Genomic DNA, 25,656 nt, shown 5'->3' on the forward strand with positions numbered 1-25,656 from the left:
TCACGATCCGTTCGGCAACGTCTCCATCAACCACATCCATCTCGTGTCTCTTCACACGCCGACACGCTATACCTTGCTTCACCCGCCATGGCCGACACAAACGACGCGGCATCGCCGCTCAAGATCAACATCAAGGGTCCCTCGGATCTCAAGCTCAGCATCGACATCACCTCGGATCAGACCGTGCGCCAGCTCAAGGAGGCCATCGAAAAGCAGAAGCCCGACATCCCCGCCGACGCCCAGAGGCTCATCTACGCCGGCAAGGTTCTCAAGGACGACGAGACGCTTTCGGTGTACAAGGTCAAGGACGGCAACACTGTGCACATGGTCAAGTCGGCTGCTCGCTCCGCACCCACCACGGGCAACCCTTCTGTGCCCGGAACCGCTCCAAGCGCAAGTGGAACTTCGACCAATGCCGCCTCGTCGCAGTCGCAGGGTGTTCCCCAAAACTTTTCCGCAGGTCAGAACTTTACCAACAATCCACTCTCGGCCTTGAATCGCGCTGACTATGCCGGTCCGCACATGGCCCGTCTGCTCAACGAGAGCGGTGGTGCGTTCGGTGGCATGGGCCTCAACCCACGCGACCCCAACATGATGATGGGTCTCATGCAGAATCCCGAGGTGCAGCGTCAGATGCGCGACATGATGTCGCGTCCCGAATTCATCGACCAGATGATCGCCATGAACCCTCAGCTACAAGGCATGGCCCCACAGATGCGCGAGATGATGCGATCCGAACAGTTCCGCGAGATGATCACCAACCCAGAGACCATGCAGCGGATGGCGCAAATGTCACAGATGATGGAGAGCGCCGGAATGGACAGCATGGGAGGTCTTGGTGGCCTGGGCGGCCTCGGTGGTCTCGGCGCTGGTGCCGGCGGCAACAACGCTGGCGGTCAGTGGCCTCCTCCTGGTGCATTTGGCGAGACCGGAAGCAACAACAACGCAAACAATAACAACAATGGCGGCAGCGGCGCAGGTAATGCTCCAGGTGGTCCAGCGGCGAATCCTTTTGGAGATCCCGCATTCCTTCAACAACTGCTCGGAGGCGGTGGAGGCGGAGCTGGAGGCCTGGGTGGACTAGGTGGACTGGGTGGACTCGGAGGCCTTGGAGGTCTTGGAGGATTCGGCGGTGCAGGCGCGGCAGCATCGCGCGACACTCGCCCGCCTGAGGAACGCTTCTCGTCGCAGCTCGAGCAGATGCAGGCTATGGGCTTTTACGACGGACAGGCCAACGTCCGAGCTCTTCTCATGGCAGGCGGAAGCGTGGAGGGCGCTATCGGCATTCTTCTCGACAACCCGAACCCTCCGGCACAGGGTAACTGATCATTGTCCATCTAGATGCACGCTTCTATCTCGAATGTCATTGCACGTTGAATGCAGCTTGATGTTGCGACAATTGACTGTTCGTGCATGAGCGTGATTGTGTTTGTGGAAAGCGTGGAAGAAATGAGAGACAGTGGGCGGTCTGCGAGCGAAGCTGCAAAGACCTCACCTTGCACTGGCTGAGAGTCGACGCGCAAGCTTTCAAAAGAGCTAGACCACGGGAGCCAGCTTACGAGCGACAGACACTTTGAGAGACAGAGAAATCGTACTTTCCTTGTTCGAAAGCGGATCGAGTTGTGAGTGACGCGACCAAATGGCCACTATTGCGGTTCCAGATTCGTTCACAGTTCACGGTCGTCCACAGTCCATCATGCTTTCCAAACTGAGTTTGATTCCAGCTCTGCTCGACGAAGGCTATGTATACGTGAGTCAAACTAGAATGACGAGCTCAGAGAGTCAAAATGAGGACAAAGAGATGTTCCAGGTCGTTCAGCCGAGTCGTCCACATGATCAAGACGAGCCGGATAGTTATGACAAGGTTAATGCATCATCGTAAAACGATGAAAGTTTGCTGCTGTGGCCCAATTTGTCCCGTCACAGTTGATGTAGGTTGCATCAAATGGACTCTAATATGGGCAGTCTCAGTGAGAGGGGAGAGGAGAGGAGAGAGGAGAGGAGAGGAGAGGAGCTGCGGAAGCAGGGAGCGGAAAAGGGGAAGCGGAGCTGGAACGAAACGACGACAAAGCAAGAGTCAGGAGAGCGCCCGTGCGGAGACGGATGCATCGAGTCCACAGGCGTGCGAGTGAAAAATACTGCGTCGTGACCGAAGTGGTATTGGTGAACGACCTTGATTAGCTCGTATTCCGTTGGTCTGAGGAACTGATGATGTTGTCGAGAGAGAAGCACTCGAGACCTCGTCGAGAAGGTTGTGAACAAAAACTTTTTTTTTTCCTCCCAGCTTTGGATGCTGCTGGCAACGCGTGCTTTTCGCGCGAAAAAAAGTCACGGCTGGTCTGTACTGCAAGTCTCAGTGCAACAACTCCCACTGTCTCAAACTGCACTCGCACTCATACACTAGCTTCTATGGAGGGGTAAGATTTTTGGTCTGCATTGTTGTCAATCAACACGAGTGGATACGAGTGAAGAGAGAGAATCATACAGGAAGAGGGGAAAACAACTGGGGGTTTACATTTGACTCCGCGTTGAAACCGGGGGAAAAAACGCGGGCAGGAAAGAGGATCGGCGGCTCAAAGTCGCGAGTGGGTGTCAACGACGACCAGAAACTGCGGAGCAGCTTACTTGGAGGCCTTGGCGGCCGACTTGGTGGTCTTGCCGCCCTTACCGGCAGTCTTGGTCACCTGCTTCACGACGCCGACAGCGACGGTCTGTCGCATGTCACGGACGGCGAAGCGGCCGAGAGGGGGGTACTCCTGGAAGGACTCGACGCACATGGGCTTGGTGGGGATCATCTTGACGAGGGCGGCGTCACCAGACTTGATGAACTTGGGGTTGTTCTCGATAGACTTACCAGTTCGGCGGTCGATCTTCTCGGTGATCTCGGCGAACTTGCAGGCAATGTGGGCAGTGTGGCAGTCGAGGACGGGGGCGTATCCGTTACCAATCTGACCGGGGTGGTTCATGACGATGACCTGGGCGATGAAGGACTCGGCCTCCATGGCGGGGTCGTTCTTGGAGTCGGAGCAGACGTTACCACGGCGGATGTCCTTGACGGAAACGTTCTTGACGTTGAATCCGACGTTGTCACCGGGAAGACCCTCGGTGAGGGTCTCGTGGTGCATCTCGACGGACTTGACCTCGGTGGTGACGTTGGAGGGAGCGAAGGTGACAACCATGCCGCCCTTGATGACACCGGTCTCGACACGGCCGACGGGCACAGTTCCGATACCGCCGATCTTGTAGACGTCCTGGAGGGGGAGACGGAGGGGCTTGTCGGTGGGACGCGAAGGGGGCTCGATGGCGTCAATGGCGTCGAGGAGGGTCTTACCAGAGACCTTGCCGGCCTTGGTCTCGCGCTCCCAACCCTTGTACCAGGGCATCTCCTTGGTGGGCTCGATCATGTTGTCACCGTGCCAGCCGGAGATGGGGACGAAGGCGACGGTCTTGGGGTTGTAGCCGACCTTCTTGATGAAGTTGGAGGTCTCCTTGACGATCTCGTTGAATCGGTCCTCGGAGTACTTGGTGGTGTCCATCTTGTTGACGGCAACGATGAGCTGACGCACACCGAGGGTGAACGAGAGGAGAGCGTGCTCACGGGTCTGACCGTCCTTGGAGATACCAGCCTCGAACTCACCGGTACCACCGGCGATGATGAGAATGGCACAGTCGGCCTGCGAGGTACCAGTGATCATGTTCTTGATGAAGTCACGGTGACCAGGGGCGTCGATGACGGTAACCATGTACTTGGGGGTCTCGAACTTCCAGAGGGCGATGTCGATGGTGATACCACGTTCACGCTCGGCCTTGAGCTTGTCAAGAACCCAAGCGTACTTGAAGGAACCCTTGCCGAGCTCGGCAGCCTCCTTCTCGAACTTCTCGACGGTACGCTTGTCGATACCACCGCACTTGTAGATCAAGTGACCGGTGGTGGTCGACTTACCGGAGTCGACGTGTCCAATGACGACGACGTTAACCTGTAATGAATCAAGGAGTATGAAGGAGATGCAGAGAGGGTCAGAAACTTGTCCCTCCATTGAATGCACATATTTTCATCGTCATGGCGGCTAGATGAGCGCCGCCACCGGAATTGCAACTCAACGGTGACGGCGACGAAGAGCCGATAACGAGGGCAACAAATGGTTACTGGGAGGTGGATTGTGGCGATGCTAGTGATGAATACGTACGTGAGCTTTTTCTTTACCCATTTTGATGATGTTTTTGGTGTATGGTATGATACGATGTATGAGGAAAGAAGGAAAGATAGCGAGGAAAGCTATCGCCATTTATTTACTCGCTCTGCTGGCTCGACCTGTCTGGACGTGGCACAAGGGCGAAGAAGGGGGGGCGAGACGAGGGCGAAAATTCGTCGATTCTGCTGCGCACAAGCAGAGAAAATTTTTCTTGCGTCTCAACTTCCAGCATCCTCTGCTCTCGCGCCTCATTGGCTGGAAATTTGGCACGAGAAAGGCGCGAAAGGCCTGCTTTGAGAAGAAGCCAATAGACGGGCGCAGCAAGAAATAGCTGTAGACGGTGAACAGGACAGTATGCGGTCGCCTTGTAAGGTCTCGAAAATTGCCCAATACAACGTACTCAAGCCGAAGAATACAAAAGTCACTCGCTTCCTTGCATCTTGAATTCCGTTTTGGAACTCTCTTTGCAGACGATCGTTTCAGAATAGGCCCGAGCTGAAAGCACATTCCGTGAGCCTGTCAAGGGAAGCATCTGGCCTGGTCTACCAGTCTCCCCTCCACGATCCAAAATTGAGGACGTCTCGAGACGAACGAGCGACTGGCGCACGTTCCTCTTTCTTCGTATCTCCCATTCTGTGGTTCCTGATGGATGATCGGCGCCTGGGCATCCAGCCAGTCACCGGCTTGGACTCTAGACTCGCGTGTGCTGGTCGCCGATCATCCTGAGGGGCGCAAAGGCGTTTGCTCTGACACTATCAGTCATATTCGCGAAGAGTGCGAAGGAGAGCGCGGCGGAAGAGAGCGCACGGGCGGGAAAGGGCACTCGACTGCGGCAAAGGAAATGGACAGTGTAAGCCTGAGCCAGTGAGGCACTGCATCACTGTCCGTAAATTCGGGAAATAGGAGAGGCTGGAAGGAGAGACAAAGAAAGAGAGACGGAGAGCGAAAGAGGTCTGTGGAGAGACAAAGAAAGAGAGACGGAGAGCGAAAGAGGTCTGTGGCCGCGACTCGAAATCTGCACGTCGTTGTCACTCAAGTTGAAGTCAACCAGTTCGAGATCTTCACACAAACTTGTAATTCATAGAGGACGCAAGTTGTTGACTGATCGGTGACCGCTTTAGGCCGAGTGCCTGGCTAGAATGCACGATCTGCAAGAGACTTTTTGACATTTGTTCGTTCGGAATGCGGAGATGTGTTCGGACGTGACGGCCTGGCTGGCGCGCGCTCTCTCTCTCTCTCTCTCTCTGTGCCTCTTCCGCTCAACAATGCGTGGTGACGGAGATGCTCAGTGGCAAACGGATCGAACTTGTGCTCGGCCCTTCCTGGTTCAATGACAGCAGCCTGCTCGTGTTGATTCAGATCCGCGTGAGTCGCGACCGACAGAGGCATCTGCATGCGATGGGTTCGATGAGTCTTTCCTCTGAATGCTCGGGGGGTCGATACAAATACAAATGTGAATAGAGTAGCGTGGCCATGGTGGTCGGCACGTGGGCATTTTCGGTGAACGCTGGGCGCTGCTTCAATCTCCATTTTGGACCTCGTCGTCATCGTCCCAAAGATCGCTGTCACCGGGATCGTTTTGTGTGCTGGACTGGCCGCCTTCAAGCCTTGCAGAGGATGACGATGGCTGCGACACGTTTCTGCTAGCTGGAAGAGCTGGAGGCGGCATGCCTCGATTCTGTGCCGCGTTGTTCGGATCGTCGCCACCGACAACGCCAACACCAGGAGAGACAACACCACCTTGCTGCGGATGGTCGGATGAGCGCTCGGCGTGATCATCTCGGAAAGGCGTCATGTCGGAGGGACGTTCCGTGCTGGACGAGGCTGCCACTGCGACGTTTTCGGCTGCTTCCGCTTCCGCTTCTGCTGCGGCTTGGATAGCTTCCTTGCGCTCCCTTCGCGCCTGTTTGAGGTCAGACAGCTGATTGCGCTTGAGATCACGCTCAGTCGTGAGTTTTCGGAGTGCCTGCTGGTGACGATTCTTGATGATGAGGTTCATGGTACCGTCGACGTCGGCTTGCTTCCTGCGGACGAGCGTCTCGAGCTCACGGCATTCCGCTTCGAGTTGTGCCTCTCGAACACGTTGTTCCTTCTCTTCGTCATTCTCGTCTTCTTCGTCTTCCTCTTCCTCGCCCCCGTCGTCCGCGTCATCGTCGTCATCGTCGTCCCAAAGATCCTCCTGATCGCTGGCGTGGCTCTGCGCCTCGCTCCCAGCGCCTCGCGTCGAACCGTCATCGTCGTCTTCCTCCTCCTCTTCTAGCGCGGCATCCAGCTCGGCTGCAAGGTCCTCGTCAACATCGTCGTCGTCGGGATCCCCGTCGTCATAGCCGCGTCCGCCACCGTTCTCGTCCATATCGGCACGACGACGATGTGCCAGGCCCTCTCCATCCTCATCGCCCTCGTCCATATCTTCATCTTGCGAACCGGCGTCAGAGCCGTCGGCCATGGGAGTGTCGGCCTGCGAGCCGCCAGGCGACGAAGGACCGCGTCGTGATACACCACCTCGTTGATCATCTTCTTCGTCATCGGATCCACCCTCTTCTGCTGCATCGAGCATCTCATATTCGACCTGCTCTGCTTTCTTATCTGCCTTGAGCAATCTTTCCACTTCCTTCTCGACCGTCTCAATGGCTCGACGCGCGGCACGTCTACGGAAACGTCGTTTTCTTGCCCAGTGCATGGGAGGTGTGATTCCGTGTGGGTAGACGAAGTCATCGATGTTGAAAGCCTTGCCGTTGCCGCTGGAAGAGGCCTGGGATTCATCCGTAATCTTGCCCTCGACGACGAGCATCTGTGCAATGTCGGCCACTTTGAAAAATTGGCGATTGTCGAGCGTCTTGTGTGCTTCGGTGATGGTAGGCAAGTCGACCAGCTTTGCCGAGAAGAGCGAGTCGCCTACGTGCACTACAGCTCTCCTCGAGTCTTTGAACTTGAACCAGACATCGTCGCCGAGCTGCCGTTTCTGGATGCTTTCCCTGAGCTTGTCGCACTCGGGACCCTCGGGCATGCGGAAGATGAGTTGCTCTTCAAAGGCAAGTCCTTGGCCTGTCTCGTCGTCTTCCGAATCGAGCTCGCGATCGTAGCTCTGCATGTAGGCTTGCGTTTTGAAGCCTTGACCAGCCCCTGCTGCAGTGCCACCGCCAGATGCCTTCATCTTGAGCTTGATCTGCGGACGCCCTCCTGACGAGGTGCGGACCGGCCGCGAGGGCTGCGATCTGCGGGAACCTCCGTGTTCCCATCCTTCTGGCGACTGCTCTCGGGCTAGTAGTGCTTTTACCGTTGGTCGGACCGCACGCTTCGGCCTGGATCCACCAGGGCCGAGTTCTGCCGAGGACGCTTCCAAAGCTGGAGATGCTGATCCGCTCGCTTCGCTCATGGCTGAGTCCTTTGTTGTCGGCGACGATTTAACTTGGACTTGCTATGCGCTGCTACACGTGACGCTGGCCGACAAAGTAGGTACGATCGCACGCGAGCCTCTGAGTGGTCTGCAAGCGACTCTTATTGCTATAATACCACCTGCTAGAATGCACGCTGCAATGCTGTGTGGAGCTATGCTTTATGATGGTGTTATGTGTTCATGTCGGCGGAGGATGCGTGTGGTGTTGTGGAAGGACCCTGGCCCGCACTCGCTCGCACAACTCCACACAAAAAGTCGCGCCTGCCGGAATTCGGATGTCAACGACGAATGACGATGTAACAGAAATTGAAAAATCGCTAGCTGGTGTTCGCTGCCAAACATGGAGCAGACCTCTTTAAACAAGTAAGTCAACAACTCAAGACACACAGCACTGTAAGGAGAGAAGGAGATAGGCACAGCCAGGTCCAATTCATTAAGGGGTCGTTCGATCGGGCCCGCGCTAAGGGGGCGATTGATATTTTGCACGAGGATCAGTCAAGAACCCCGCATGTAGAATGTGTGTGATGTGGTGATTGTACATGAAGATGCGAGCGAGTGGCGGACGAGAACATCACGGTGTTGGACGAATTCGATGCAGATCGTCAACGATTGGGAAAGACGTGACTACGGATCCAGTGTGTGAAGGGAAAGGCGCGATAAGTTTATGCCTCTTGAGCACGAACGCGGGCGTTGGCGTTGGTGACCTTGACGCCGAGGGCCTTGGCCTTCTCGAGGATGTCGATACGCTTCTTGGACGAGACGTTGTGGGCAATCTCGGCAGCGTAGACACCGTTGTGCATGAGGAGGAGCTCGACGTCACGGACGTTAGAGACCACGAGACGGCGGTAGCCGTTGGGCATCAGGTGGCGGGTCTTCTTGTTGGAACCGTAACCGATCTTGGGCATGCGAACGGTGCTGCGGAAACGACGGCGAACAGCACTGTCGATACCCTTGGGCTTACGCCACGACTCGCCGACACGGTGGTATCGGTCCGAGTGGTGGCGCTTGAAAGCCTTGGTGCGCTTCTTGACGATGGGGATGGAAGTGGCAGCCATCTTGACGATCTAAAGGCGGCGAGAAGGTGGTGTGCGAGAGCGAGGGAATAGCACGGCTAGAAGTCAGTATAAATTGTAAAGGGCTAGGCGATTGTCGATTGTCGAGAGCCTTTCGCAATCTTGTCGGACTGCCAGACGCTGAAACTACGATAGTACTGGTATACTGTGTTCGAGAAGCATGAGTGTCGACGAAATACCCCAGATCCTCTGAATAGTAAAATTGATTCTAGGCTAGTATTCGTTGTCGGCTGAAGCCGGTGACATCGACCTGATTACCTGCCAGTCAACTTCGGTACAGTCATGCTGAACGTCGACGGACGGCATGTGCCACACCTTTGCTACTGCTGTGCTGAGTATCCACTGCTGGGTATGATCAAACGTCCGGCAATCTTCGGTGTCGTCTGGTTGAACAGAAAAACAGCACATTCCGACTTTGCAAGTGCTCGAGACAATGGTGCTGCGTAAACGTGTTGTCTCTGCGAAGTGTATCGTGCCTTTCCCCGTGCCTTTCCCCTCTGGGATCTCTGGCGTCCTTGTAGACCTGATGATGGGTGTAGTGTCCAATGGATTTCCGATATGCAAAGCCTACACTTGTTTGATGTGGCTGAGCACCTGCATGTAGTTGAAGGTATGCTGAAGACGGAGCAGGCTGGATGGACAATGCGCGGGTTTGTCGACAATGCTTGATGCCTTTGTGATGCTAGCAAGGTTGGCGTAGTCATGGTCTGGCAGCGTCACGGAGCGTGTACGTCGTCATTGTTGTGTTTTATATTAGGTCTGTGCTGTGATGCTGTTGCGATAATGTAGCTGTCGATCATGGTGGTATGCGTTGTGTCGTGCTGACTGATTGCGAAAGGTTGTCGACAAATATGGGCGGCGACACTTACCTTTCTTGACGGATGAGGATGGTGGTGATCCAAGATGATGGTGAGCGGCTTCGAGATTTCGGGTTGACTGACAAACTGGCTCCCATGGCTGACGCTGGACGCTGGGCTCTCTCGATGCTTTGCCTCTAACTTGAACCACCAACGCGAGGCATCTTGTCACTTCGAACTCGTCCTCTCTCTCTCTCTCTCTCTCTCTCTCTCTCTCTCTCCCGACTCTGGAAGCTCCAACTTTGTATCGCCGACCCTGTGCAACCTTGGAAAATCGAATTTCTAGCACGCAGCTTGCTCCAGGCCTGCTCTGCCAATTGATCAAATTTACCTCGGCCGAGCTCACATGATTCGCTCCTAGTCCTTTACAGAATTTCGAAGGGAAAAAAGCCAGCAAGTCAGTCAGTCGACTCAGAGACGGCATCACGAGTCCTTGAGTCGTGGGAGCAAGCTTGTGTCGAGACAAAGTTATTCGTGAATGTTAGCTGCCTGAGCCGAAAGCTGGAAGTCACGCTGTTTCGAGTGAGAGACAGCTTTACGCCGGGGTATCCCAATTCAAGATTTGCTCGTCATCATCTTCGACACCACCACACCCGTCAAGAATCATATTGTCAAGGTTAGTATATGCATCATCTACTGGCTGCTACCCGACCAACACGACATACACATTCGAAGCACGCCGCCAAGCCCCAGCACCAGCAATTCCAACGGTACGCAGCATAGTACGCATATCGCTGTTGGTATTCAGTTTTTCGACCTTCCGTATCTAAGCATCGGAAGATACCTTGGACCAATACTTCAGAAAGTTCATCTCAGTATTGTCCATAGAAGGCTCATTATCGCCGAAAGCAAGACCTGAAGGGAAAATCACCGGCTCGTTCTGGCATCTTACCTTCGAGATGCTGTCAAGCTGCAGCGCAACAGCAGAGTAGTAAAGGATTCTGCCATAGGATGTGACGCGTTGTAGCTGGCGCGATGTTCTGGCCCTACGACGGAAGACGCTCGTCGACGCTACAGGATGCACAGGTCACCGTATCGGAAGAAGCACAGGGTCACGGTTCGTTGCTTTGCGATGGCAGCAGTTCTCGAACGGTTGCGACGTTGGAGGATGCTTCTGGCTATGATGGGAATCTTCTGCGATAGATGCAATTCTCGACCAGCAGCAGCAGCAGCAACAGCATTGGGAAGTGGCACGCAGACGGTATGACGAGCAGACAAGTCAACTTGGTCGATGGTTAAATATGTCGCGGGCAAAGATTCATGTCTACGGTCGAGGTCGCAGCTGGTTATTGTCTTCACGAGTCAGCAGAGCAGGATGACTGACCCATATGTTACTTTTTCTTGGTTCACTCTTGACCACACTCGTCACTATCGCCTCCTCCCACAGATGTCCCTCCAGCAGGCAAACCCATACATCGTTGACGGCAAGGGACACCTCCTCGGTCGTCTCGCCGCCACTCTGGCCAAGGAGCTGCTCTCCGGCCAGAAGGTCGTTGTTGTCCGATCCGAGCTCATCAACGTCTCGGGCTCGTTCTTCCGCAACAAGTTGAAGTACCACGCCTACCTGCACAAGCGCCACTTGGTCAACCCCAAGAAGTCTGGTCCCTTCCACCACCGTGCTCCCTCGCGCATCCTCTACAAGACCATCCGTGGCATGATTCCCCACAAGACCGCTCGTGGTGCCGCCGCCCTGCAGCGATTGAAGGTGTACGAGGGTGTCCCCCCTCCTTACGACCGCAAGAAGCTCATGGTCATCCCCGCTGCTCTGCGTGTTCTGCGTCTTAAGCCCGGTCGCAAGTTCGCCACCATCCAGCGCATCTCGCACGAGGTCGGCTGGAACCACTCTGAGACCGTCGACAAGCTTGAGGCCAAGCGCAAGGTCAAGCAGGCCGCTTACCACGAGCGCCAGGTCGCTGCTTCCAAGAAGCTCGCCGCCGCTCAGACCGCCACCGCCGACAAGCTCAAGGACGTCAACGCCAAGCTCGCTTCGTACGGATACTAATTTGTTTTGCCCATTACCACCAACAAGAGGCAATTTCTCAGTAGCTTCTTTCGTCGCTGGTTTTGCCGATCATACCACCGAGTCGGACTTTGTTGCATGATCTGTGGCAGGTTGATCTTGGTTTCAACTTCCTGCTTTGCACGAACTCGTTCTTCCAGTCGTGTTATGAAAAGCTGCACTCGTTTTTCTCGACTATTAGCGAAGTTGCGTGACAGCCCATCTCCTCTTCCCCTTTTCACCTCTCAACCACGGACTCCTTCTCGATTCGTGGTTTTACTCCCGCAACCGTGTATTACATACTCTTCACACCCATCCCCCGTGCTGTTTCACCCACAGGGACAGTGCGACCCAAGTCCTTCATTACGCATTCATTAGGACTCAAAAAAGCCCCCACTGCAAGCATCAGATGATTCAACGAAACCTCCGTTTGTGCGTGTCAGACTGTGAATGGCTGCCTTGAAACTGCGTAGAATGAGCGCATCGTAGTCGTGCGATCCTGCTATCCATGCTGCGAAAGGTCGAAGGGGGTGATCCATGTAGCAAGATCTTCATCGACAACTCTGCCATCTGAATTGCGCTTTGCAAGACGCCGTTTGACCTTAGCTTTGAGCCTCTGACGCTTGCCCATGAGCTCTTTATCTTGGGCATCAAACGACCCATCTGCCAGCAGACTGAAATCGTTGAAATCGACTTGGTCCCCGTCATCATCGTCATCGTCGAGCTCGTCATCGTCTGCGCCTGCGACTCGATCACCCGAGATAGACGTGCGACTGGGACTTTGCATGCTGAGCCGTGGATTGGACGGTGTACCCGCACCAGATTGCGCCGCCAGGGCTGAACCAGCGGTGAGCATAGCCTGCTGTTTGCGCACAAAGCCTTCGTCATGTCGTTCGATGGCATGGTGCAGGTCGCGCGGTGAGTGGCGTGCTGTTGAGCCAGACGATGGACAAGCCGCGCTAAACGAATGCGAGGCATGCAATAACTGAGCGATCTGAACCATCACCACGGGAAGTGCCGGCGGTTGACGCGCAAGCTGGATGAGACGCCTTGTGGAGCCTTTGCCAGCGTACCACGCATCCAAGCGCCTCGACTCTCGCTTGATGATCTGATACTCGTCTGACTTGAGCCACGCACTCGCCTCGCCCGCGGAGGGCGACTTCGAGGCGGACACGGGCAAGAGCGACAGACACAACGCTACATGAACAGGCGCAGGATTCTTGGGCATGCTACCAGTGCTCTGTGCGGCTCTGGCATACTCGCCAACGCCATAGCCGATGTCGACCCGGATCGGCGTGACAAACTCGACCTCGGCGTGCAAGAGGCAACGAGAGCGTCGATCACTGGCAGCCGCGACTTCTGCAGGCGCGGCCTCGACCCGACTGTTGCCGTACCACGCGATTGCCCGAAGCAAACTCTTCCAGGAGTAAGCGCGAAGAACAAAGAAGCTACAAGGCGAAAGTCTGGCGCCGCTCGCAGAGTCTTGAGCCACCTTGGAGAGCTCAATGGTAGAAGGAAAGAGAGCCTTGCTCGTCGATGCAGACGTTGAATTTGACGCAGAAGATGCGAATGCCAAGTCCGTCATGGACGCAGACTGCGAAGAGGGAAGAGGGCTCCTGACGAGTTTGTCGGCAAAAGGAAGGCTGCAGTAGCCAAAATCGAGACCGGCGAGCGCTCGCTGTCCTCGTTGTTCAGGGGCGATGGAGCTTGCCGAGCTCATACGTTTCGGAGCTGGTGTAGAGTGCGAGCTGCCACGTTGTGGGATGGAAGGCGAAGCGGAAGCCGGGTCCGGAGCGGGAGACGACTCCTGGGCACTCATCGAAGGCTGCGAGGTGTTCGACTGCTGCGAAACTCCTCCGAAACTGGTTCTAAGAGACTGTGTTGTGTCGCTCCCCTGTGACTGACTGTACGCTGAGCTTGAGGAAGAAGACTGATGCTGCAAGACTGGCCGATTGAGATTGGCGAGTGTCGCAGCATCGTAGCGATCTGCGCATGCCTTTTCTGGTGGGCGACCTGCAGAAATGCGGGCATTTGAAGGATTTGACGGCCCAGGCTGGGTTGCCTCTGAGTATGCTGGAGGTGCTTCTTGCGTGGCATTGTAGAGGGTGGCTGGCTGTGAAGATGCGGATTCTTTGTCTCGTTTGCTTGCGGACCAGAACGTAGTATCTCCAGTCTCGTCGCCGTGCGCTTGCGCTTCAGGCGTGCGCGGAAGGGGTCGACGAGTGCGTGACGTCGATGCAACCTTCTGTTGGTGAGAGTCAGATAGGGACGCTTGCTGCATCTGGAGAGCAAGCTGATAGGCTTCGTCATGGCCGGTAAATCGCCAATATTCTGCGTCGAGATCGTCAGCCTCTACGGACGACGATTGCGGTTGCACTGAGGAGCTTGAAGATGCTGCGGAAGGGTCCTTACTGCTCCTCTGGTCTAGAAACTCGAGTACGGATCGTTCGGCACTTTCGCGGCGAGCCCACTCCTCTTCTTGCTCCTGCAAGCTGAGTTGAAGCGCTCTCTTTTCGGCATCGTGCATGGCAACCAGTTCGCGACGCCTTTTCTCTTCTTGCTCAGACGAGGCTAGCTTGGCGGCTTCAAGCATCTGTGCTTCACGTTTGGCGCTCTCCTCGCGCTGGCGGAGCGCATATTGCCGTGACTCTTCGATAAGGAGTTCCTCGTTGAGCCTACTGCGCTGTGCTTGCTGTTCGGCTTCACGGCGACTGTCTTCGATGGCTTGCTGCAAAAGCTGTTCTTCCTCCTGGGCGAGACGACGCTGACGATCATTCTCTTCGACATTGGCTGCGTAAACTCGTTGAAGTTCTTGCTGCTCTTGCTGTTCTTGATGCCTTTTTTCGTTCTCTTGCTGGGCAGAGCGCAATGAGGCTTGGATGGCATCGTTCATTTCTGCACGACAGCCAGGGCAGTCGTCGATTTGGTGACCAGGAGCCCCGTGAGGTGCGACAGAAAGATTGTTCCTGACGCTGCGACTGCGTGTATTACAAGAGCTGGAAGCGGTTCGCTGCGCTACCATTTGCGGTGATGGTGATTGGCTACTCGCAGGATAAGGCCGCGGCAATGATGGGGGTGGGGATGCTTGTCTAGGAGAACGAGCTGCTGCCGCTGTTTGATGCGCAGAAAAGAGTGGGTCTCCCGGACCAAAGCTTTGGCGTGTAGCACCCAGATGGCGCTCGGTGTTGAGGGGAGCAGCATTGTATGACATCCTCTGCTCTCTCTGCTCAAAAGGATTTACCAGACGGGGCTCCTGTGACGGCGGAGCGGGAGCGTGCGAAAGCGGTTGTTGTGGGCGTAAGCTCGACGGAACTGGTGAGCCGACGCTCTGCACGCGTGATGGTTGAGTCGGCCTCGGCGAGGTAGGAGACATCGGATAGGTTGCCGATTGTTGATAGGCGGGTCGCGGAGGAGGCAGTGCTGGTGCAGCAGCAGGCACTGGAACGTACGGTGTCCCCGATAAAGGCATCGACGGCCCAGCCGAAGCATACGGAGCTTCCGAATGCCATCTTCCTTGGCGAAAGCCCTGTTGATGGGGCTGTGTTCTGGGGTGCATGATGTGCAACTCGACGACCAGCGCAGGGTCATGGCTCCGAGGGATAATAAAAGAAGGAGCTGCCTGGGTTGCACAATCTCGAATCGATTGCTATTAGAAGCAACAGAACGAGTGATGGTATGAGGCACCAACAGAGTCATTCAAGGCTGTGCTGTCCCGCGTCTGTATGAATGCACCCGTCCTATTTTGCAAAGCTCATGTGGAGAAGGCATTACTGTACAGTAAGCGGTGCCAATTTTGATAGCCGAAGATCTCGAAAAATTACTCGAGTTGACGACAGGCGTGAACAAAGCACAGGATCGAGCAATTGCGCTCTACACCTCATCCATGCTCGCTCACGCATCATGAGCGCACCCAAGGCCAAAAGCTTGCGTCTCAGCTTCAAAGGCGACAAGCCAAAGAAGCGCAAGCGCAGCACAGACAAGCACTCCCTCAGCGAATCGTCTTCGAGTTCTCGCAAGCGCAAAGCTGGCGATGCTTCCGACGTCGAGGATGTCGGCGGTGACGAGCAGGCTTGGGTCGCCGTCGAGACCGAACAAGATTTGAGCGGACCATGCTTTCTTTTTCAACAACAACAGCGTGAAGCTCCTCCGCACTGCGTAGCATTCCAGCCGACGCTTCAGAGCGTTGAAGCGGCGCTTATCCTCCCGAACACCGACGAAAGCGCTTTCGGCGATCGAGCTGATTTGCTCGCGTCCGATCCCAATTTGGCTGAAGAGCTCGAAGGTGCCGAGATCGTACCAGCTGAGTCCTCTTCCAGCAGCGTTGGAAGTCTGGTCCCAACATCGGTGTACCAGGTTTGGATAGCAACCAAGGTCCCAGGCAGCTCATCTCCTACGCGCATCACCTTCAAAAGCGCAGAGGGCAAGTTCCTCGGCGCAGACAAATCTGGTCTACTCCGTGCATCGATGGAAGCGAGAGGTCCTCAAGAAGAGTGGATTTTAGAGCCATGCGATCGAGGAGTGTGGAAGCTTCGTTCTGTGCACGGTCGCTACCTCGGGCTCGACCAGTTAGCAGGAGGTAAGACCGTCGTCCGAGCAGACTGCGACCATACCGACCCTGAAGCAGTGTGGTCGCTCAAAGTCCAATGGAAACATCGTCACGCTGCCCGTCATTCAGCCGATGTCAAAGACACACTTCAGTCCAAAGCAAACGATCCTACAGCCGTGCCTCTTGGCATACGAGACCAGATCTTAGCTCAGGAGCTCCAAACGTTCAAATCTCGTGCAGGCTCACAGTACCTTCCGTCCGACTACGCTTCCAGCTTGTCTAAAGAAGAGCGAAGGGCGCTCAGGAGAGCAGAAAAGGAGGGCCGACTAGCCGAAGAGATGCTTGATCGTCGGAGCAAGCTCAAGAGCGACAAGTATGCATGACCTTTTTATATACCAATGCAATCACTCAACAACTTGTCAAGATGGATGTCACGTCTGCATGTGTAGATTGTCATCAAAGCTGTACATCGAGAGACTGCACCTGCATCTTGACGAGGTAAAGCGTGCGAGCTAGAGCTTGAGCGTTGGCCAGCGCAGGATGCTTTTCCGCTGGGTTGCCGTGGTTCAGCTGTTGCTGCGAAATCGGGTTCGGCGAGGTCGACATGGTTGCCGCGCCTGCCGAACTAGCACTGCTCTGAGCGCCATTCCCAGCAGTTGCGGCAGAGGATCCGTTTTGAGCATGAGTCGACGTCGGAAAGCCCGACATGAAGGGCCATTGGAAGTCGAGCGGATCGCTACTGCCATCTGCGCCTGGTCCGCTCTGATGCTTTCGACGTTCGTTGTCCAGGTTGCCTTCTCCCAGCTCCGCGTCTGATGCGGATCGCTTGATCCCAACTCGCTCTCGTTCGTTTCGTTGCATGCTCGAGCTCAACCCATTATCACCCGTAGCCGAATGCAAAGAGTGACTCGCGATGCGGAACACGTACAGCTGAACGAACTTTTCCGTGACTTCGAGCAGGGACTCTGCCTCTTTCGCCATGAGAAATACCTCCCTGCGCTGCACCAACAGCAGGAGCAGGCCAGCGGCATGACCCAGCAACCAATGGTAAAACTGCGGCAGGTATGAAAGCTTCTCGCCAAACTCGGTCGTGGCCAGCTTGAGCGCAAACAGCGCAGAGTGCTTGGCTGTCGAAATAGTTCGCAGCTGCGCAACAGCAAGCCGCGAGAAGTCGGGCGGATTGGCATTCGAAGCAGCCCGGAGGGCCTGCTGCGTCTCGTCCAGGATGCCAAGCTCTGGTTCCAACGGGTGCGAGGCGAGGAACGTGCGCGAGAGGTGGTAGAGCAGCGACAGATCGATCGACTCGAGCGAGTTGTCCGACAGATCGGAATGCTGGGAGGTGAGCAAACGCCATCTGTTAAGCTCTTCGAGCCACTCTCGCCATCGCTCCACCATGTGGGAGGGCTCGAACGCCCTCTGCTCCTGTGCATGTAGGGATGAGGCTGGATCTGTCGATGTCGGTTTGACAGGAGTCGCCGCGGCGCGCGCGGAGCGAGCTAGATCTTGAGCAGCGAGGAGAATGGACATCATTCTGGCATGGGCCACGAGCTGGCGATCTGATGTGAACGAGCCGATGCCACCTGTGCCGTCGTTCGGCAGTGGCGGTACGGCCGAGGATTGAGAGTGGTTCGACTTTGGGGTGCCGTCCATGGTGTTGATTGACTCGGAGGTCTTGATGCCACCCTCTTCGTTGGCAAATGTCTCGGACAGCTCTCCACTGTGGCTGCTGGCATTCAGCAGACCCTGGCAGTAATGCGCTGGCTGACTTTCGGGAAACAGGCTCGGCTGATCGTTGATCACGGCCTGTTGCGCTTCGGTGATGTACGACATGAGCCAGATGCGAAGCTTGCCCACCAGATCAATCTGGCGGAAAGGCGGTAAAATCGTCATCCATTCGCCCAGAGTCTGGGCGGAGCGCACCTCAAAGTGTTCAAGGTATGCAATGGCCCAGTATCGAGCAAGACGGGCGATGGAGAGCGCGGTCTGGCCACCCAACCAACATGCGGCAATGCAGGCGCCAGTGATCTCTTCGACACCGATACCCAGTTCCGGATCGAGCGGAGCAAGTGGATCGATGGGTTGATCGAGTAGCAGAGGAGATGAGAAGGCTTCATGACGGAAGCGTTCGAAAAAGTGCCTCGTGTTGGGCTCGTGTATTGACGACACCATTAAGATGCAAGCAATAATGAGCGGCGTCATGTGCTCGTTCGCCGGGTAAGCTGGGAATCCGAAGCAGTGCGGCTGCAAATAGCGCGCAAAGAACTTGAACAGATGTCGCGCTTGATCCATCGAGATGAGTCCCATCGAGATCACCGTGAGGCGTGGATCGTTGCGTCCGATAAAGTGGGACGGTCGTGCGTACGGTGAGATCGCTTTGGCTGCCGCAGATCTCGATCGTAATCTGCTAGATTGCGGAGTGTTGCTCAACGGCCGTTGAGCAGCGTAAAGGATCGGGGAAGGCCGGCTCTGGCCTGGTTCGAGGGCAGACGCTTGCTGAGGATGCCGTACGGGGGACGACTGTGCGGGGCCCGGTATGGCTGTTGGTCCAGGAGCAGGGACATGATGCGATGCCGCGAGGTGGGACGCCGAAACAGAGGCCGAGAACGGCTTGGTCTCCATCAACTGGGGTTGATGCGCCGGTGAGGGAAGGAATGATGGAGGTGGATGGGGGTTGTGCAATGGTCGGAAAGTTTGCGACGTGGAATGAGCACGGTGATGTCGGCTAGCAGCAGCGGTGGAAGAAGACGGCGATGAGGCGGAACGAGCGTGCGAGTTCCCCGGGCTAAGCAGGCCAGCAGCGCCATCGAAGCCGAGATAGGTGGTGAACGAGGGACGATCATGAGGCGCTTGGCCGTTATTTTGCATCGCAGGATCTGAAGGCGAGGGTATATGATCGCCCTGCAAAGCCGGAGGATGCGGATGTGCATGCCACCCACTTGCACTCGGTCCTCTCCCGGGAGGCGGAGGCGGAGCTGGTCGATAGAGAGTGGAACGATGCGGCTTTCGGGGCGATGGTGCCGACATCGAGGAAGCACTCGAAGCAGTGGTGTCAGAGCGGTCCCGGACGATGTGCTGCTGCTGCTGCTGTAGCAGTTGTTGCTGTTGTCGCTGATGCTGTACAAGCCAGTCCACACTATCGCCGAGCCGACTCAAGACCTCGTCGGTGCGCTCACGCCACGTCTCATCGTCAGCTCGAAGTCGAAACTTGCATTGCGCTTCTTGATGCGTATCCCTGCAGCGCTTACAGGGAGGTGCTCCGTCGTGGATGCACTTGACCTTGGATCGGCGGCAGAGAACACAAGCCTTCTGTGGTTTCACTTCTATTTGAGGCAACGAGCCTAATGATGTGGAGGACAGATCGCGCGAGGTGCCGGCCAGTCGGGGTGGCGATGAGGCGGAGCCCGGAGATGCGGAAGGTGCGGGTTCAGAGCGAGGAGGCTTTGCCTTGGGCGGCATGATGAGCCGCGAGCGCCGTGAGGACGCCGAGCAAGAGAGGATGGTGGTAATGAAGCAGAAAGGACGACATCGAGCCCTGATGGTTGTTTTAGTCACCAAAATTAGACTTCCGAGCTGCAATCCGCAACAGCCGGCATATTGCTTTACCTACTCGGGTCACTCGGAATAAAGCCCAAACACAATCGTTAGGTTTCAGGGTCATCTCGGGTAAATCGCTAGCACAGTTCCGGAGTCGGTCTGGTATGCTCTGATGGACAAATGGGTATATTTGCAAGGTGATGCTAGAATGCAAAAAGGCCGCGGCCAATCGATCTCAACTGCTTCAGCCGTGATTCGAGCGCTGTAACCGGTCGAGCTCCCGTTGTGCGCGCAGCATCGCATTCTCGTCCCGCAGCCTCTCCATTTCCGCACGAAGCATCTTGACTTCTGCTTTGAGCTCGAGCACAGTTTCGCTCTGCTCGGACTCCTCCGCCTTTTTCACCTGGCGTCGCATGCGCTGGTACTCGACATTGCGTTGTGCACGACGACGCTGTGCTTCACCTGGCTCAAGCACCGGCTTTCTACCTCTCTTACGAGGCGGACCCTGCTCTGCGGCGGCAGTTTCTTCGCGTCGAGACGCTGCAAGGGGCGCTGCCACATCAGCCCGCGACTGTCTCGACTGAGACGCGAATGATGGAGAGCCTGGCCGTTTGCGAGACGCTCTAATCGGTCTCCCTGATGGTGAGAACAACAGATCTGAGGCCCTTGGAGCGTCGTCTGCTTGTACGCCAGCCAAAGTCGAAGAGAGAGGAGGGGTAACCTGTCGCGTTGAAGTCTGCCGAACATCGCGTTGGGTCGGGGTCGAATGCGAAGGAGGCGCAAATGCAGATGCTGATGTTGCCGAGGTCGAAGCTTGTGCAAAGGAGTTGTACCTGGAAGGTCGTGCAGAGGGTAGTTCAAACGACGATCGACGTCCCTCGGCGTCTCCCAGCGGCGAGGGCATCGCTGAGCGGCCATCTGAAGTCGCTTGCGCATTGGCTGCTTTGTACGAGTCGGGTCGAAGCATATCTGCTGGTGTTTGGGCGCCAGACGGTGTGCCGGATTGGGAAGCGGCAACAGCTGCGGCCGCAGCAGCGGCTCGAGACTCCTCGGATGCTACCACATCCCGCACCGCCAGTGACCAAGCGGAAGGCAGCGGAAGATCCGGGTTCAGATCAGGGTTGAAATCGGGATCGTCTTCATCCTCATCTTCGAAGTCAAGGTCGGCAAAGTGGAGTGGTTGCGGTCTTTGGCTGGTAGAGAGGTCGTACGAGGAATCCGCGCCGGTAAATGGTTGAGGAGTAAGTCCGGGAGGCATCTGTGCTATTGAGCCTTGCCTGGCAAGATCGTACTTTGAATCGGCGAGCGAAGTGGTCGGTCGAGGCTTGGCCCCTTTGTTCGCTTGCTGATCTTGCTGACGCTGCTGCTGCTGGATCATCAGGGTTTGCAACAACGCAGTGAGGTCTTGCTCGCCCACCGGTCGGCGCGGAAGCTGATAGTCCTTCCCAAGACGGGCGATGAGGGCCTGGATCATTGGTTGAAGCACCGAGAGCTCAGACTTGCTCCCCTTGTTCTTGTTGCTGCCGCTGCTGCTTGCGCCATTGCTGCCGATGGCCGACCTCGAAGTGACCGGAAATGATGGAGTCGTATAGCTCGGCGTATGCGCTGGGCTGCTGTAGGGAGGAGCAAAGGGTGAGGGTGCAAGCTGCGATCCTGGAGTGGCTTGATTTGGCCACGTGATGGAATCCGACGATCCCAACACGTGCGTGAGCATCTGAATCATGGCGCCGTAGAACTCGGCATCGTCCGCACTGTCTGTCGGTGAGCGACGATTGCTACCAGATGGATCGTTGTAGGATGTTGATCTTGGTTCTGCAGCTAGAGACTTTCCCGTGAACCAGTTGGCGTCGAATCCTTCCAGGAATCGGAAAGGAGACTCGTCTTCTTCTTCCTCTGCGACGCCATCTTCTTCCTCCTCTTCGTCGTCCTCCTCATCATCGTCGCCATCCTCATCCTCATCCTCTTCTTCATCTTCATCATCTTGATCTTGATCTTCGTCCTGATCCTTCTCATAGTCGTCTTCCTCCTCGTCGTCTTGTTCCACTGCCCGCTCCTGCCCTTCACGATCGGCGATCTGCCGCGCGTCGTCGTTGTTCACATCTACCCTGCCATCATTATTGCTAGTCTCGCCGATATTTCGTCCAGATCGGATGCTGTGACCGAGCCTCGTGCCATGAAAGGCCGTCATGGATGTCTGAAGGAGATCATCGGAGCACAAATGTGAATGGTGGCAGGTGGACAGGAGAAAAAGCTCAGTTCTTCCGTGATTCCAACACGCAACGCAACACTCCACTTAACGCGCCAGACGCGTGCTTTTGTAGTGCTTGTTAAATTGGTGCGGTGCCTCCAAGTAAGCTGCTCAGCAGTTTCTGGTCGTCGTTGACACCCACTCGCGACTTCGAGCCGCCGATCCTCTTTCCTGCCGCGTTTTTCCCCCGGTTTCAACGCGGAGTCAAATGTAAACCCCCAGTTGTTTTCCCCTCTTCCTGTATGAACCTCTCTCTTCACTCATGTCCACTCGTGTTGATTGACAGCAATGCAGATCAAAAATCTTACCCCTCCATAGAAGCTAGTGTGTGTGTGCGAGTGCAAATCGAGACAGCGGGAGTGATTGGATTTTTTTCCGTCCAACTAGCGACCTGAGCCGCCAGATCTTCATTCCTGCCTACGTTTGTCCACCCGGTTCCTGTGTCAGTGGTCCACCTTCTAGCTGTCCAATTGAGAATGACGTACGCCAAACGTTGCGGTACGCTACCATTGAGCCGTCAGCAAAACGACCAAGGAAGGCGAGACCACTTCGTCTGCCGAGAAGAAGGATTGATATGGTGGTTTTCGTCATCAACTCGCCTGTTGCTCTTGCTGTGCTTTCTACCAACACTCAGTTCGTCTACAGAGAAACTCGACTCAGTGTGACTGTCGAAACCTGTGCACTGATACGACCATGTGCAAATGTGCTTCCTTCAGCGATGTTGTCCACTCGAGTCTGAAAGACGTCGATCAAGGTTCGGCGAGCTTGTTCGCTTTCGTCGTGTGTGATGAGACATTGAGGGATGGAGAACGAGAGTAACTCGTAGCTGGTGCCAAGGGAGTCGTTCCACATGAACTTGAAGAGGAAGAGAGGTTGCGATCCGAGACAATTCGTTGTGGAAGAGGCAAAGTCTGGCTCTGGCAGCGGCATTTCAATAAGCCGAAGGGGTTGAACTCGGTAGTCGCGGACTGCAGCACCGTCTGTTGCCGTGACGTTATGCAGGCAGTAAACCGCACCGTACTCGAGAAGGAAACCGGCGAGCGCAACGCCTACAAGACAGGTATCGGAGTGATCGTCTGACTGAGCGCAGGTCGGATCAGACACTGCTTGTGATACGACCAATACATCATCGCAGGCATCTTTGAGACTAACTTGATAGACACGCTCTAACAGCCTTCTGACGTGCGGGTCTGGGCTGGTCTGCGTGGGTGCAGCATGCTCTGCAGTCGAGCGAGCGTCGATCCAGAGTCTTTGTCCAGATGTGCTATCAAAGGTCGACATGTCAGCCCAAAGGCTGTGCTGCCTGCTGACGATGAATGTTTGGCCGGTGGCAGCGTGGTGGAGCAATCGTACATATTGAAGATCGCCGGTACCGGATGCTCTCTCTTGTTTGCTGATGGCTGTGAGTCTCGAGCTGATCGCAGATGCTTGTGCAGGGGACAAGTCGAGTGCATCGACGAGTGCGGCTCTACGTAACCCTGCCGCTACCACCAGCACCTGCAACGCTAATAGAGAGCATGCTGAGCGCGATGGCCTTGCTTTCCTTGCGCTTGAAACAGAGCTGAGAGCTTCGGTGAAGTTCCGCGAAAGTAGCACTACACTCTCAGCTTGAAGCAGACGATATGCTGATGCATCGATGTGAGATGCAACTCCGGTTGCTTTGGCAATGGCAGCTCGTTTGGACATGCCGATCGCTCGGCTGCTCCAATGTCTTGAAGCGTACTTCCTTTGAACGTGTCTTACCCAAGAGTGATCTGACAGGATGGCATTCCTGCTTTGGTGGCGCTGACCTCGGCCTGGCAAGATGCACCGGTTTCCCTCCTTTTGGACTGCTCGTGAGTCGCGACCAATCTACTACCAACGTGCTACACGACAGCCTGTCAGTGACGCAGTTTGACGTTTTTGATAGCTCTGAAGCTGGATCAAGGCAATCGATGTGTGAGGTGGGTATGTGTTGTCACATTACCTCCGTGGCCTTGCCGTTCAGGGTCTTTAGCTCAGCAGTAGAGCGGCAGACTTCGGTTCCCAAATTCTGAAGCGTCGCACCTCTAGAGGTGTGGTATTCTGCAGGTCGCGGGTTCAATCCCCGTAGGACTCTCTTCCCTTTTTTTGGCTGTGAGCCTTCTTTTTTTTTAAAGAGCGGAAAGTCGCGACACGAATGAAAGGTGTCACTTTGAGAAACACTCCGCCTCCGCGTCTCTCCAACGCACCACTCCTACTCGGCTCTGAACATACACCGCTTCCACCACCTCTACTGGCGGGCACAGAGAAATGCCATTGGCATCGCTGCATTGCACGCCCAAGCCAGAGCCAGGCTGCTATGGCGAAGCGACTTGATGCCAAAGCGCGGCTTCTCTGGCGGAGCGAGTTGGTGCTGATCGATGGCACCCGCTTGCCAGGGATTGCCATTGTCTCGTACGCCAACCCTTTCATCGACAGCAATGCAGAACGCGATAATGATGCGCATAACAACATCCACGAGGCGGAAGCTGACCTGTGCTTGGCATTGGAGATGCTGCGGAACCAACCACTTCACGTCTCCGCCGTGACGACCGACCGAGGATCCACACCCGTTGTAGGCACGATCAGTCAGAAGCAGTCCCACTGGATGGCCAGTGGGGAGGTGCGCGTGTATATTGATCCGTGCAAGACGGCAACATGGAGCTTCTTTCGGCGCATCTTCTGCTTTGATGCAGACTTTGTCCAGGATGCGGGGAGCAGGCGGTCGTCGCAGGTGGTAACGGTTTCGCTACAGCCTTCGCTTCTCGCTTCGGCGGACGAGGCATTCGCATCGGATCCATTCGCCTTCTCGAACGCGCCGAATTCTGAGTATGCCATATTTGCTCAGCCGCTCTCAACGCCGCAAACAGACGAAGCAGGGCCACCATCCGACTCGATACCGTTACGACTTGTACTAGGGCGCAGGGTGACGGTTCAGACCAAAAGGGCAGATGTCGGTGCAGCCAGAGAGCTGAGCAGATCACGCAGCTTTCATAGGCAGCCGAGTGTCGGGTCGCAGACGCTTCACGATGTGTTTAGTCAGGCAGGACTCTCGTTGCCGAGCTTTGGAGGCCCATTGCCGACTCCCACAGGCCCACGTCCAGACGATCCACTTCCGCGTGGATCTATCTCCGCCCTGCTGCAAGCACGATCTAAACGCAAGCCCAGTCACACACAGCGTCATGCAGGCGTATCGCCTGTCGCGCCGTCTCACGCAACATCGCTTGCACCCGGTGGCGCACACACGCCAGGTCGACGCGGCGACAAACGACATAACACTTCGGACCGCAAGGTGGCCGGCAGCCCTGGTCTCGAGAGTCAAACCAAGGAAGAACCCATGGACATCGGCCTCGTTTCCCCAACCAAGGCCATTAAGCATCGAGCGGATCGCATCTTGTCCGACCTGCCACGTCTCAACCTCAGCAGGCAACCCACGCGGGCTCTCGTGACCAAATCCGAAAGCCGCCCGCACCTGCTCGACGTGAAAGCCATCAAAGTGGAATCCGTCTCGCCCGAACCTTTCCTCAGTACGGACGCCAAGTCCGCCGACGCCGCCGACTCCGTGGAAAAAGGCAACCGCAACACTATAAAAAAGGTGGTCCACACCCTGCTCGTCCGCGAATACAACCTCTCCAAATCCCATCCAGACTACATCGCATCTTACAACCAGACATGCTCAGGCACCTGGTGCACGTTCCGCAACATTGCATCCCTCCGACCTCTCGACAAGGAGGCCATCGAAAATGTGGTCCGCATTCACTTATCTCTGTACTTGTATTATAGGCCATCTTAATAGATCAATCATCAGT

At 55.8% G+C, this 25,656-nt stretch overlaps 10 protein-coding genes across 10 annotated transcripts; 4 read left to right on the forward strand and 6 right to left on the reverse strand.

The window, feature by feature from the left end:
- Positions 1-87: 87 nt before the first annotated feature.
- EX895_006296 (uncharacterized protein) lies at positions 88-1,326 on the forward strand (the record flags this gene model as incomplete). The annotated part of the gene is made up of 1 exon (XM_029886888.1): positions 88-1,326. The coding sequence occupies one exon, from the start codon at positions 88-90 to the stop codon at positions 1,324-1,326; it is 1,239 nt and encodes a 412-aa protein (XP_029737201.1).
- A 1,295-nt stretch (positions 1,327-2,621) lies between these two features.
- EX895_006297 (uncharacterized protein) lies at positions 2,622-4,208 on the reverse strand (the record flags this gene model as incomplete). The annotated part of the gene is made up of 2 exons (XM_029886889.1): positions 2,622-3,977; positions 4,188-4,208. 2 exons carry the CDS (start codon positions 4,206-4,208, stop codon positions 2,622-2,624), a joined length of 1,377 nt encoding a protein of 458 aa, XP_029737202.1.
- A 1,504-nt stretch (positions 4,209-5,712) lies between these two features.
- EX895_006298 (uncharacterized protein) lies at positions 5,713-7,569 on the reverse strand (the record flags this gene model as incomplete). The annotated part of the gene is made up of 1 exon (XM_029886890.1): positions 5,713-7,569. One exon carries the CDS (start codon positions 7,567-7,569, stop codon positions 5,713-5,715), a length of 1,857 nt encoding a protein of 618 aa, XP_029737203.1.
- Positions 7,570-8,252: 683 nt separating this feature from the next.
- Positions 8,253-8,645, reverse strand: EX895_006299 (uncharacterized protein; the record flags this gene model as incomplete). The annotated part of the gene is made up of 1 exon (XM_029886891.1): positions 8,253-8,645. The coding sequence occupies one exon, from the start codon at positions 8,643-8,645 to the stop codon at positions 8,253-8,255; it is 393 nt and encodes a 130-aa protein (XP_029737204.1).
- Positions 8,646-10,907: 2,262 nt separating this feature from the next.
- EX895_006300 (uncharacterized protein) lies at positions 10,908-11,522 on the forward strand (the record flags this gene model as incomplete). Its single annotated transcript, XM_029886892.1, has 1 exon — positions 10,908-11,522. The coding sequence occupies one exon, from the start codon at positions 10,908-10,910 to the stop codon at positions 11,520-11,522; it is 615 nt and encodes a 204-aa protein (XP_029737205.1).
- Positions 11,523-12,021: 499 nt separating this feature from the next.
- On the reverse strand, positions 12,022-14,541 carry EX895_006301 (uncharacterized protein; the record flags this gene model as incomplete). The annotated part of the gene is made up of 1 exon (XM_029886893.1): positions 12,022-14,541. One exon carries the CDS (start codon positions 14,539-14,541, stop codon positions 12,022-12,024), a length of 2,520 nt encoding a protein of 839 aa, XP_029737206.1.
- Positions 14,542-15,419: 878 nt separating this feature from the next.
- On the forward strand, positions 15,420-16,448 carry EX895_006302 (uncharacterized protein; the record flags this gene model as incomplete). The annotated part of the gene is made up of 1 exon (XM_029886894.1): positions 15,420-16,448. One exon carries the CDS (start codon positions 15,420-15,422, stop codon positions 16,446-16,448), a length of 1,029 nt encoding a protein of 342 aa, XP_029737207.1.
- A 73-nt stretch (positions 16,449-16,521) lies between these two features.
- Positions 16,522-19,521, reverse strand: EX895_006303 (uncharacterized protein; the record flags this gene model as incomplete). Its single annotated transcript, XM_029886895.1, has 1 exon — positions 16,522-19,521. One exon carries the CDS (start codon positions 19,519-19,521, stop codon positions 16,522-16,524), a length of 3,000 nt encoding a protein of 999 aa, XP_029737208.1.
- A 322-nt stretch (positions 19,522-19,843) lies between these two features.
- Positions 19,844-21,787, reverse strand: EX895_006304 (uncharacterized protein; the record flags this gene model as incomplete). Its single annotated transcript, XM_029886896.1, has 1 exon — positions 19,844-21,787. The coding sequence occupies one exon, from the start codon at positions 21,785-21,787 to the stop codon at positions 19,844-19,846; it is 1,944 nt and encodes a 647-aa protein (XP_029737209.1).
- A 2,218-nt stretch (positions 21,788-24,005) lies between these two features.
- Positions 24,006-25,640, forward strand: EX895_006305 (uncharacterized protein; the record flags this gene model as incomplete). Its single annotated transcript, XM_029886897.1, has 1 exon — positions 24,006-25,640. The coding sequence occupies one exon, from the start codon at positions 24,006-24,008 to the stop codon at positions 25,638-25,640; it is 1,635 nt and encodes a 544-aa protein (XP_029737210.1).
- Between the last annotated feature and the right edge of the window lie 16 nt (positions 25,641-25,656).

This window comes from Sporisorium graminicola, chromosome SGRAM_8 (assembly GCF_005498985.1).
Source record: "Sporisorium graminicola strain CBS 10092 chromosome SGRAM_8, whole genome shotgun sequence".
In the NCBI taxonomy this organism is placed as follows: Eukaryota; Fungi; Basidiomycota; class Ustilaginomycetes; order Ustilaginales; family Ustilaginaceae; genus Sporisorium; species Sporisorium graminicola.